This window comes from Falco rusticolus, chromosome 19, assembly GCF_015220075.1.
Source record: "Falco rusticolus isolate bFalRus1 chromosome 19, bFalRus1.pri, whole genome shotgun sequence".
NCBI classification, from domain to species: Eukaryota; Metazoa; Chordata; class Aves; order Falconiformes; family Falconidae; genus Falco; species Falco rusticolus.
In genome coordinates, this window is record NC_051205.1 from 2,293,348 (window position 1) to 2,304,929 (window position 11,582).

Below are 11,582 nucleotides of genomic sequence, written 5' to 3' on the forward strand. Positions count from 1 at the left end.
GGAGGACGAGGCTTTATTAAATTAACGTCAAGGCAGCGAATACATCTGGCATGGGTCAGCCCCACGAGTGTCGGCAGGTGGGGGCAGGGGACCCCGGGGGTGCCCTCACCCCGAGGCGCTGGGTCTGGGGGTACAGCCTGTGGGGGTCCCCAGCTTCCAGCTGGGCTTCCTGGGGCAGGTGTGCTGGGGGGTTGAAGGGGGGGAGATTGCAGGGAAGGGGGAAATATGGGGTTTAAATTAAATACAGCCGCGGCAACCCACCCAGAGGGGGCAGAAAATGAGGCTGGGGTCCCGGAGCAAGCATGCGAATTTGGGGGGGCTGGGCAGGGAACTGAGCTTGGTGGTTCTTCACTCTGACAAGGGGTGCAAAAAATCCACACAAAGGTGTTAAAAAAAATCATAAAGAGATGGAGAAGCTTTAGGTGGGTGGGTGGGTAAAGTGAGGGGGCTGGGTTTTGGCAGGGAGGGGGCTACCGGAGGGGTCCCCCCCTGGCCACCATCACTCGTCCCCTGAGGACCAGGGCTCCTGCTCAGCTCTCAGCCGGCACGCTGGCGGCTGGTCGGGTGCAAGGCACAAGACGTCCCCCCCCAAAGCGGACGGTACGGGGCTGGTGTCGGCTCCGCCGTGCTTGCCACGCGGGGTGGCATCGGCCAGCTTGGTGGCGGGGGTGACATCTCCAGGAGCTGAGGGCTGTAGTGGCATCACCGCGGTGGGGTCTGCGGTCTCGGTGGGGAACTCCTGTGCCGGTGGGGCATCGGTGATGCCGTTCAGCACCTCCTCGGTGAATTCAGTCAGATCCTCCAGGCTGGCCTCCCGGTGCAGCCCGTTCTCAGCCCGAACCGGACCCTCTGTTGCCATTGCCGCATCTGCCGGTGCCTCCTGCACCGTCGGCTCCTCCTCACTGGACGAGGCAGGCGAGGAGTCTTCCCCAGTGTCCTGGGGGAGCTCAGTCCCGCCGGGATCCTGTTGCCCACCCTCAGCCGCCCTCACTCCCATCACCAGCTCCTGGTTGAACTCCAGGGCTTGCTCGACTATTTCCAATATATCCGAGTCTTTCATGACGTCTGCCGACACCTTTGCAGAGAGATCAGCCGCGCTCAGGCTTTCTTTAATCATCTCTGGAAAACCTCCCTGCTCCGGTGGGGAGCCCGGCCGAGGTGGGTCGGCTTCGGGGGGCTCCTCATCCCCGGCTGGGGAAGGGTTGTCACCCTCCAGTGCTTCCTCCTCCGCAGGTGGCTGCTCATCCGATGTCTGCTCTGCTTGGTCAGGCTGCAGAGAAACGGGCATCGTGGGGGTCTGGAGTGCTGGGGGGATGGGCACAGCCGTGTCATGGGGAGCTGTGCCGGGGTCCTCCTCCTCCTCCTCCTCCTCCTCCTCCTCCTCCTCCTCCTCCTGCCCCACCAGCCCCAGGTTGCAGCCAGGGAGCATTTTGGTGCTGCCGGCATCGCTCTCCAGAGCGAGCGGAATCTCCTCATCCGATTCAGCAGCCAAACCCTCCAAGCGTGCCGGTCCCTCACCCGCGCCAGTGCCCGTGGCACCCTGGGCTGGCTCATCAGTGCCACCTGCTAATTGCCCTGCAGCCCCGGGGGAGCCGGGATCTGCTTCAAGCACAGCCGGGTCTTCCTCCAGCTCAGCAGTAAAGCCTCCAGCATCATCCTCATCCTCATCCTTTGGCATCTCAGGTTCTTCTGTGGGCATCTTCAGGTCTTCCTCTGCTTCACCAACAAACGCCTCGAAGTGCCCTTCATCCTCTGGCACCGGAGATGCTTCTCCCGGAGCTTCCAGCTCATCTTTGCTGGCTTCGGTTGCTTCAACTTTGATTTCTTCAAAGTCCTCGGAGATCTCAGCCTCCTCCGAGCTGGACACCTCTTGGTTGGGAGCAGAGACCATGAAATAACCTTCCTCCTCCTCAACACCCTCTGCCGCAGGGGCTGCCTCTGTCCCTGCCTCCTCCTCCTGGCTCTCAGGCATGGTGGGAGTTGGTGGCTTGTCCCTCCTTTCCAGCCACCCTTCCTCCTCCGGAGCTGTTCCAGAGGCAGGGGCTGCCTCTGTGGGCTCCTCAGTCTCCGCAGGGTTTTGGCTGGGTGCGCCCGCGGCCAGCATCTCCCCTTCGGAGAGGTCCAAGGGCGTGCTGTCGGGCAGCGTGGCCTCCAGCTCCATCCTCCTGCCCATCCCAGATGCTGGGTCCAGCTCTTCCGAGCGCTCAGCATCCTCCTCTGCCAACTCGCTGCTCTCCCTGCTGGTACCTGGCACCGGCTGAAGTGCCACAAGGCCGGTGCTGCTGCTCTCTGGCTGTCCCGGCTCTGAGCCGAGCTCATCATCAGCATCTTCATTCTGCACCTCCCATGGCTCCTCCGGAGCTTCGGTTGCCTCCCGGCTGTCCCCGTGCCAGGGGGCATCTGCGGGTGCCTGGGCAGGCTGCCCCGCGGTCCCATCCTGCTCAGCCCTTGCCAGCTCTGGGGCTGGCTCATCCTCCGGCGGCGGCTGCTGCTGGCTCATCCCCTGGCTCTCAGCATCTTCTTCATCATCTTCCTGGGTTTCCTCCAGCTCTGCTGGCGACGTGCCATCTCTCTCTTCACTTTCCAGCCCTCCTGCACTTGTCGGGGTGTCATCTGCCCAGGCTGGCTCTTCTGTCCCTAGAGTCCCCTCTGTGTCCTCTGCTGTCACCTCCCAGTCCTCCGCATGGGCTTTTTGGCCGTTGCCATCACCCTCCCCGCCCCAGGGCTCCTCTCCTGGCTCCAGCTCCGGCTCCTGCTCCTGCACCTCTCCTGCAAAGCCATTTTCCTGCAGGTCCCTGGGCTCCTCCTGGGCTCCACTCTCCTGTCCCAGGGTTTCGGGTCCCACAGCCTCCCCTGCCCAGGGGTCTTCTCCTCCCAGCGCCTCCCCACCGGCCTTTCCCTTTTCTCCCTCACCATCTTTAGCTCTGCCTGGGTCCTCCCTCTCCACAGTATTTTCTTCAGCCCCTGATAAAGCCTCTTCTGCTGGGATGGCCTCAGGGATGCTCGAGGGCTCCTGCTCTGGGCACGTCTCCTGCCCTGGGTGCATTTCCAGCCCCCTTTCCTCCTCTGCAGCCAGATCCATCTCGCACACGGGTATTTCCCGATATTCAAACTTCTCCTGCTCTCCATCAACAAGGTCCTCTTCCAGGTGACTTTCCGTGGGCAAAACTGGGTGGCTTTCCATGAGGACAGCTTGAGCAGCTTCAGCTTCCCTTTGGGGGGACTTGCCTTCTTGTGCATCCATTCTTTCATCCTGGAAATCACCTTCCTCCCCGCGGGGGCTGTGGGGTCCCCTCTCCTTCTCATCCTCCGAGAGGTGCGATGCCTCCATGCTTGGGGCCTCTGCCTCATCCTCCCCTCTCTCTCGCTCTTCCCAGCTGGTCCCCATCTGTCCAGGGCCACTCGTGGCCTCTTCGTGGGCCACTGTCTCGGGTTCCCTCGGGCTCAGTGCAGTGGGCATCTCCTCCTCCCATGCTCCCATCTCTTCCCGGCTCACCGCAGCGCTTAGGCAAGCAGCTGTGCCACAGGGATGTGGTCCTGGTGGGGACGTGGCTCCATCCCGCAGGGTTCTGCTCTCCACAGCCAGCCCCTGGAGCACGGCTTCCCCAGCCCTCTCCTCTGCTTCGGGGGCTTCGTCATCCCAGGCACCCTCGGAGGGGTCTTGCTCTTCCCTGACCCCCTCTGTGACAGCCCCTTTGCAGGCATCGATGGGGGGAATGGGGCTAGGGGCATGGGTGGCGCGGGGGGCCCATGTGGCGCTGAGCGTGGGCTCTTCTTTGGGCTGAGCATCGTCTTTCATTTCCTTGAGAGCATCCTCCAGCACCTCGCTGACCAGCTGGGCTGGGAACTGCAGGCTGGGGGGAGCTGCTGCTCCCGGGGGCTCGACGCTGGCATCGTGGGTCTCCACCATGGCTCCAGGCAGAGGATGCTCCTTCCCTTGGCCCATCTCACCCCTGGCTCCCCCCGGCCAGGCGGGACCCTCTCCCCCTGGGCTCCCTGGCTCTGGCGGCACAGGGCTGGGGGGTTCCGGGGAAAGAGGAGGGGCAGCTTTGCCAGGCTGTGAGGGGCTCGGCGTGGGGCAGCTGGGACCACCCGGCTCCCTGGCCGTGCTGGCAGCCGGTGGTGCCGTGGCATGGAGGACTGAGCTGATTTTCTGGAGCTCCCTGGCACCGGGGCTCTGGCTTTTGGGTGTCAGGGGGTCACTTTGGGCTTTTGCTGTCGGCCCCCTCCCCTCTGCCCTGGGGAAGATGGAGGGGCTGGCATGGTGGTCCCAGGGCAGCAGCCGCCTGGCCTCGATGCTCACTGGTGCCAGCTTGCTGCTGCTGCCCACCTCCAGCTTGAGATCTGCAAAGAGCGAGGAGGAGCACGGTGAGCGTGCTGGAAAGCCGCTCGCGTGGTTCCCCCAGCCCTCCCCTGCCCGCCTGGCTGCCTCTTGCTGCCCCCTCTCCTATTTTTAAACAGCCCCTTAATGGAAAGTGGGAAATTCCTCTCTGGAGTGCAGCCGACGCTGATGCTCCTGGGGAATTTGGCATCACGCAGGGACGATGCTCTGCCCAGCTGCAGCCGCGCTCGGGTCCCGCTGCTGGGGGAAGCGTGCAGGTGACAGGTTTTCCTCGTTAATTTTTTGGAGGAAAAAAAGAAATGTTGAGCTTCTTAATAGCCTGTGGTCCTGCTGGGCATGTGGATCCGCTCCTGCCCTCCCCGTGCAGGGGGGCTGAATTAAAAAAAGAGGCGAAGAAGTAGATAAGCCCTTATCTGCGCTGTGGTGGCTTCGAGCCCCCCGGCCGCTGTTCGCACCTTCCTATTGCGGCCGAGCAACTGCTGCCAGGAAAATGCTCATGTCTATATTCAGCCTCACCCCCCGACCCCCCCGGGGTGCTGTGGTGGTGGTGCTGGGGCTGGGGCTGGTGCTCCCTTACCTCGCAAGCCGTTGGCCAGCTTGTATTCCCCAGCTGGCATTTGCAAGCGGGTGCTCTCCGCTTCCAGCAGCGTCCTGCAAGGAGAGGAGCGGGGTGGGTGCTGGGGGGTGAGTGCTGGGGGTTGGGTGCTGGGGAGGGGTGGGTGGGTGCACCACGGTGAGAGCCCAGCTGCCCCGCTGGGCTACGGTGGCTCCTTTGCAGGTAAACTGAGGCACGGAGGGGCTATGGGTGGTTTGGTTACCCTGGCCTGGCTCGGTGAGGGGCTGGGGGGGACCGGAGCAACCCCCCCTTGCTCTTGTCTCCCCTCCCATCCCCCGTCCCCAGGATTAGTGTCCGTGCTGTGCCGGGTGACATCATGCTCTGCCGGGGAGGCCCCTCGCCTGGGCTGGGGACAGCCCCTATTCTCATGCTAATTGTCCCCCCAGTCCCCTGGCAGCCTGCCTTTGTCTGGGGCCATCTGGAAGGGCTGGAAGAGGGGCGCAGGGCTGCCCCTAGGCAAGACCCCCTCACTTGTCCCCAAGCCCTCCCCAGACCGCCCCCCCCCCCCCCCCCCCCCCCCGCACCCGTTGGGGACCTCACCTGTAGGTCGCCACTTCCAGGCTGAGGGACATCTTGAGGTGCATGAGCTGCTGCCTGTCCTCCAGCACCTGGGCGATCTGCACCCGCAGGGTCTGCTTCTCCTGCTCCAGGGCCTCCATTGCCAGCTGTGGGGGGCGTTGGGGGGGGGGTCAGGGACACCTCAGCCCTGCCAGACCCCTGCCAGATGTGGGAGCACGCAGGTGGCTCTCGCTTGCACCCAGCACCCCGCAGGATGCTGCGGGGAGAGGGGTGCTGGCCACTGGGTGTTTACTCGGGGAGGGTGCTGAGGATGGGGAGAGGGGGGCGATGGGGAGGGAGCTGCTGGGGGAGGGAGGGAAGGCTGGGGGGGTATCCAGGCCTGCAGGAGGCCAGCGTGGGAAAGAACCATCTCTGGGGGCTGTGGCACCCCCTGCTCCGTGCGCCCATGGCTGGAACAAAGAGGGACCCTTCCCCAGGCGTGGCTGTGGTGGCCCCCAGCCCCGTCGCCCCCCCCCTCCGCCAGCTCCCTCCCCTCAATGACTTTTGCAGCTGTTGGGCTGCAGCTGCAGCGAAGTCGCTCAGAGTTTCTCCTCCCCACAACCCCGCCGCAGCCTCTGCCCGCAGCCGGCCCTGGGGGGGCAGCGGGACCCCCGCTCTGCAGCCCAGCAGGACGTGGGGCAGGGGGGTGGGGGGGTGGAGGTGGTGTCTGGCTGCTGCTCGCCCCAGGTCCCCTTTGTGATGGGGACAAGGATGTCCCCGAGCTGCTCTGCTCTTCCTCCCACCCTCCCCAGCTTCCTCCCCATCTGCAGCTCAGCCAGGGCCACCAGCCGTCCCTGCCCTGGGGTCTGCTCCCTCCCTCTGCTCCGTTGCCCTGGGCACCCCCCTAGGCACCCCCAGCACCCTGCTCTCCCCCTCCCCAGGGGACCAGTGTCTCCCCACCGCCTTTGCCCACCTGGAATTTCTCTGCCTCCCCGCGCTGCTCCTGCCACTGCCGGGCCAGGCTCTCCTCCAGCATCTCCTTCCGTGCTTTGAGCCCCGCCAGGTCCTTCTCCAGGTGCTGGAGCTGCAGCTGGCTCTGCTGGTTGTCCTCCACAGCCTTCCAGAGGTTCTCCTTGGCCTGGCAGAGGGAACCCTCCAGCTGTGACACCTCTGTCTTGTAGGTCTCCACCGCCCCTTTCCAGATCTCCGAGAGCCTCTTGGAGTAGTCCTCCACCTCCACTGGCTGGAAAGCCACCGGCGCGCAGCGGAAGGTCTCCAGGCTCTGTGAGAAGTTTGCGATCTCCTGGTCCAGCCCCGCTTTCTCCTCCTCGTGCACCTCCAGCAAGGCTTCCACCTCCTTCTCCAGCTGCACGGCTCTCTCCTTCAGCCAGATCTGCGCTCGCCTCTCCTCCTCCAGCTCCTTCCTGCTCAGGGATAGCTGCTTCTTGGCTTCTTCTCGGGCCGCCTGCTCCTTCTGGCACCTGCTTTTCACCTGCTGGACCTCCTCGTAAAGGTTGTCCCTGGCCAGCTCGGCTGTGCACTTCTCCCTGAAGGCATGATCCAGCGCATCCCGCAGGGTCCGCAGCTCCTCTTCATACTTCGCCCTCCACGAGTCCCCCGCGGGGCTGCCCTTGGCACTCTGGATTTCGGCTCGCAGCACCTCGTTCTCCTCCTCCAGGAACTTCACGCGGGCCAGGTAGGCCTCCAGCCGCTTGTTGAGGTCCCACATCTGCAGTGATTCCTCGCCCAGGGCTCTCGCCCCAGCGAAACTTTCCGTGCTCAGCATCGGCGCTGCCGGAGGATGCCGGAGCTCTGGAGGATGCCGGAGCTCTGGATGCCGGGGAGGATGCTGGGGCTCTGGAGGAGAGGGAAGAAGGCAGGGAGGGAAGCCAGTGGCTGGGAATGGAGGGGAACGCAGCTATTCATACTCCACCACCGGGCGAGTGGGAGGCCCCTGAGACCCAGGCGAGCAGCCGGATTTAACCCTTCCACAGCCGGGCTGGCTCCAGCCCACATGGGCTCGACGCCCAGCCCTGCTCTGGCAGACACCGCCGCGATTCCCCAGCCCTGGGGAAGGGCAACGTGTCTCTTCACGCTTTGGGAGGATGGTTGGAGGGGTTGGATTCCCCCCGCTGGCATGGCTCAGCTGGGAAAATCCACCCCCACCCCCCCCCAAGCCTGAGCGCTGTGCCAGGGTGTGGGAAGGCTGCCGGTGGGCTTGGGGGTGTCCATGGGGGTGGCTGGTGCCCATGCCTGGGGGCTCGGCTGCAGGCACCCCTCCACGGCGGCTCACCGACCTCACGCCACTCCAAAATCTGGGGCCAGGGGAGCCCAGGTGGAGCCCATGGGGGGGTCTCAGTCCTGATGGCTGCACGGGGGACACCGGTGGCTCTCGGTGGCCGGGGCAGTTTTGGCCCCAGCACAAGCTATGGCTGAACTGGTGCCCAGGATCCAGCCATTCCATCATCCCTTTGCACAGGGACAACCACCTCGAGGGGGGGGCGGGGGACACACGGGACAGGAGGGGCATCATCCCCGCCACCCCCCCCGCCTCGGGGTGCTGCAGCCAGCTGTGTCCAGCTGCGATCTCCTTGCTTTCCAGATGGGTGTCGGGGGATGCGCCCAGCAGAGCTGGGAGCCCAACAGGGACCTGCGGCCGGTTTCGCCGGCAGCCTCCAAAATTTGGCAAGCGCCAGCTCAACATTTGGTTTCATTCACAGCTTTCACCCGCACCGCCGAGCTGTCACGGTGGGGTTATGAATCGCTTTGTGGGCAGCATGTGGGGGTGAGAATTTTTTTTTTATTATTATTATTTTCACTTCTCCCTCCCCCCCGCCCCCGCCGCCTTCCCTGCCTCCATTTATTTAGGGGGGGAAGGCAGCGGGGCTGGCAAGGGGAGGAGGTTTAAAAATTGAAACTGGGGAGGATTCCGTGAACAAAAGAGGCAGGAAAACAGCATCTGGGGAGAGAATTGTGGCCACTTTTTTCTTCAGGTCCTCCCACTCCCGGAGAGATGGTGGTTTTCCCACGGGAGGGTCCCAGCTCTGTCCTCACCAGGGCGAGGAGGAAAAGAGTAAATGTCCCCTCCCGAGTTGTCCCATGGGATGGACTCCAGGCCAGCTCTTCTGGAGAGGCAAGCAACAGTCCCCTCTGCTGGCAAAGGCCACCCAGAGCCACCCAGAGCTGCTTCCAGCCTTGCACCCTCTGGGAGCTGGTGGGATCCCCACGTCCCCCACATCTGGGAGCAGCAATAACAGGGACCCCAGCCCCTCTTTGCATGGCAGGGGGGTGTTTTTTGTTTGTTTTTTTTTTTTTCTTTTTTTTTTTTTTTTCCCGGGTGCTGCCACATCTGTCTCGGTGCCTGGCTGGTGGGAAGGGGGGGATGCCCCGGCTTGGGGGTCCCCGAAGGCATCGGCTTCCCAGCTCATCTCCGGCCAGACATCCTGTCTGGCTCCCTGGTCCCAGCTCTGGTTTGCCTCTTCCAGCCAGGACTGAAATGCCATTAAGCAGCACAGGGAGCGCTGGGACCGGGTAATTCAGCTCCAGGTCCCCAGAGCTCTGGGCAGTGGGGCGATGGAGCCTTGCCGTGCGCCTTCATCCTCCTCCTCCTCCTCGTTTCCACAACACATCTATCCTGAGCTGGCTGGTCCCGCTGCCTGACTGCTGGGCTTTTCCACCAGCTCCCAGTTTCCTCATGCTGTTGGGTGCTGTCTGAGGGTGCTGGCCCCCAGTTTTGGTGTCTGCCGCAAGGCGGCCCTCGGTGCCTGTGGCTACACCGGGAAGTGCCCGAGTGAGCGTTTCCTTCCTCCCTGGCCTTGCTCCCCTCTTCCTCCTCATACCTTTGCTTTGCCTTTTCTCCATGTGCCCACTCCCCTCTCCTTCAGCCAGCACCAGGGACGGTGGGACCCCGCAGTCCGGGGAGGACTCAGGAGGCTGGGGGCAGGGCTGGGGGGGCACGCCAGGGTGAGGGCATCTGTGTATCCCTTCCTTCTGTGGGATGCTCTGGGTTGGGAGTCACTTGGCGTAGGGACATCTGTGTCCCTGAGGGATGCTCAGGGTCAGAATACCCTGGAGTGGGGACAGCAATGTCCCTGGGGGATGCTGAGGGACAGGAGCCACCCAAGGTGGGGACATCCATGTCCCTGGGGGATGCTTGGGGTCAGACACCCTGGGGTGGGGACATCCATGTCCCTGGGGGATGCTTGGGGTGAGAATCCCCTGGGGTGGGGACATCCACGTCCCTTGGGGATGCTTGGGGTCAGGATCCCCCAGGATGGGGACATCTGTGTGTCCCCCCCATCCCCACGGAGTGCTCAGGGGTGGCTGTTTGGCAGCAGCAGAGGACTGAGGGGGCAGCAGGTTTGAGGGTGCCACAGCCCCCCAGCCCCTGGTGGTGCGTGCTGCCCCAGGGTGGGGGCCCAGCAGGGTGCCAGCGAGCTTGGCACTGGGTGCGTGGCAGGCACTGCTACGTGACTTCAAGCAGGGCTGGAGGAGGGAGGAGGAGGAGGAGGAAGCACAGCTGGGCATTGTGGCCCTTCCAGCCTGGACACAGCTGGGGACTGCCTGGGGCCAGGGGCTGCAGCTGCTGGTTGGGGTCCCCATGGGGCCAGACCCCTTCCCATGCCCTCAGCTGCTGGAGCTGGGCCTGGGGCAATGGGAAGGGCTGGGTGGCCCCTGGCATCTCTGGGGCTGCAGGCAGGGAAGGGGTTTCTCTGATGTCTAATAGGGGTTGTGCCCTGCTGCCGCCTTGCTCCTCTCTTGCTCCTTCCAGGAGCTGGATGTCCCGAGGGCTTTGCCCCACCGATGCTGCCGGCCAGGAGGGACGAGGAGCTGCCCTGGGAAGGGGCAGGGAGAGCAGCAGCCCTGGAAGATTTACTCTGAGCCAGCAAGGAAACCCCGGCCAGGCTGCAAACATTTGTTCCCAATTAGGCTGGGGGATGCTCCTTGCTGAGCAGGCACTCTGCGTTTCCCCCAGCCCTCAGCCTTTTGCCGCAAAAGCGCCGGGTGCAGGATGTGACCTCATGGGTTGGGTATGGGGGGGGCAGCCGGTGGGTTTCACCCCTGCCCATCATGGTGTCCAGCCCAGCCCCATGGCCACGATGCGGCTGCAGAGCGTTGCGGCGTGCATCGCCCGCTGGACTGCACTGCTAACAAGACCATCTCCGCTGCCCGTAATTATTTCCCAGGGCGACGAATGATTAATTCTGCTCAGGAGCTGCGGCTTTCTGCAAACTCACCCCAGCAATTATCTGGCAGGCTCCGTGCTGGCCCCCCCGGGGCAGAGGATGCTCCGTGCCAGAGAAAGTTTGAGGGAGATCTGGTTAAACACCGACACCCCCACCCCGCGATGCTGGCTCATGGGTGCTGCCCTTCTCCCGAGGCGCTTGGGTCTGCAAATGAGGGTCCCCAGCTGCAGGCTGCACCCCACTGGGTGCCCAGGGCACCCAGGTCCTGACCGATCTCTCCAGGAGCAAGCTGCAAGCCACCAAGCCTAGAGATGCATTAATTATCTTGGTCCCTCCGTGACATGGATGCAAGGTGGGTAAACTGAGGCACGGCACGTGCTCTCCGCAGGACCGAGCTTGGCTGTGGGTGCTGTGCCGCGAGGTTGGGTCTGGCTGCTCCCACCACCCTTTTGGGGTTGGCAAAGCCCCAGGGTCCCTCCAGTCCCCGGACGGTGCCTCTACCCACGTGGGGACCCATGGCCTTGCTGGCAAAGGGGATTTTGCATGACAAAGCCTCCGCTGGCTACTGGGACCCCCGCCCGTGGCCCCCTCCCCATCCAGCTGAAGCTGCCAAATATTAGAAATAAGCATCCAAAGGGCGTTCAAATGCTGGGGGGGTAGGGGTCATGGTGAGGGGACCCCTTTCTCTGGCTGGGTCTAGGGGAGCCAGTGCCAGCTGCTCCTCCACTTCTGCTGCATCAGGTTAAATAACGTGCCTGGGTTGAGCATCCTCCGCTCGGCATCTCGTGCTGGGTTTGCCAGCTGCCAGGAGGGAGGGAAGGGGAGGGACGAAGCGGCTGCCAACACGGTAATAATTTTTTTTTTTTTCTTAATTAGGGGAAGGAATAAATATAAAAGGAGGAGGGAAAGGGGAAGGAAGAAAAAAAAAAATAGAGACGAG

The 11,582-nt window shown here is 63.5% G+C and overlaps 1 protein-coding gene across 1 annotated transcript; it reads right to left on the bottom strand.

Annotated features, from left to right (window-relative positions):
* Positions 1–7,323, bottom strand: NES (nestin). Its single transcript, XM_037370854.1, has 4 exons — positions 6,430–7,323; positions 5,499–5,623; positions 4,920–4,993; positions 1–4,344 (listed from the first exon to the last, which is right to left on the bottom strand). The coding sequence occupies exons 1-4, from the start codon at positions 7,240–7,242 to the stop codon at positions 500–502; spliced, it is 4,857 nt and encodes a 1,618-aa protein (XP_037226751.1). The 5' UTR covers positions 7,243–7,323; the 3' UTR covers positions 1–499.
* Between the last annotated feature and the right edge of the window lie 4,259 nt (positions 7,324–11,582).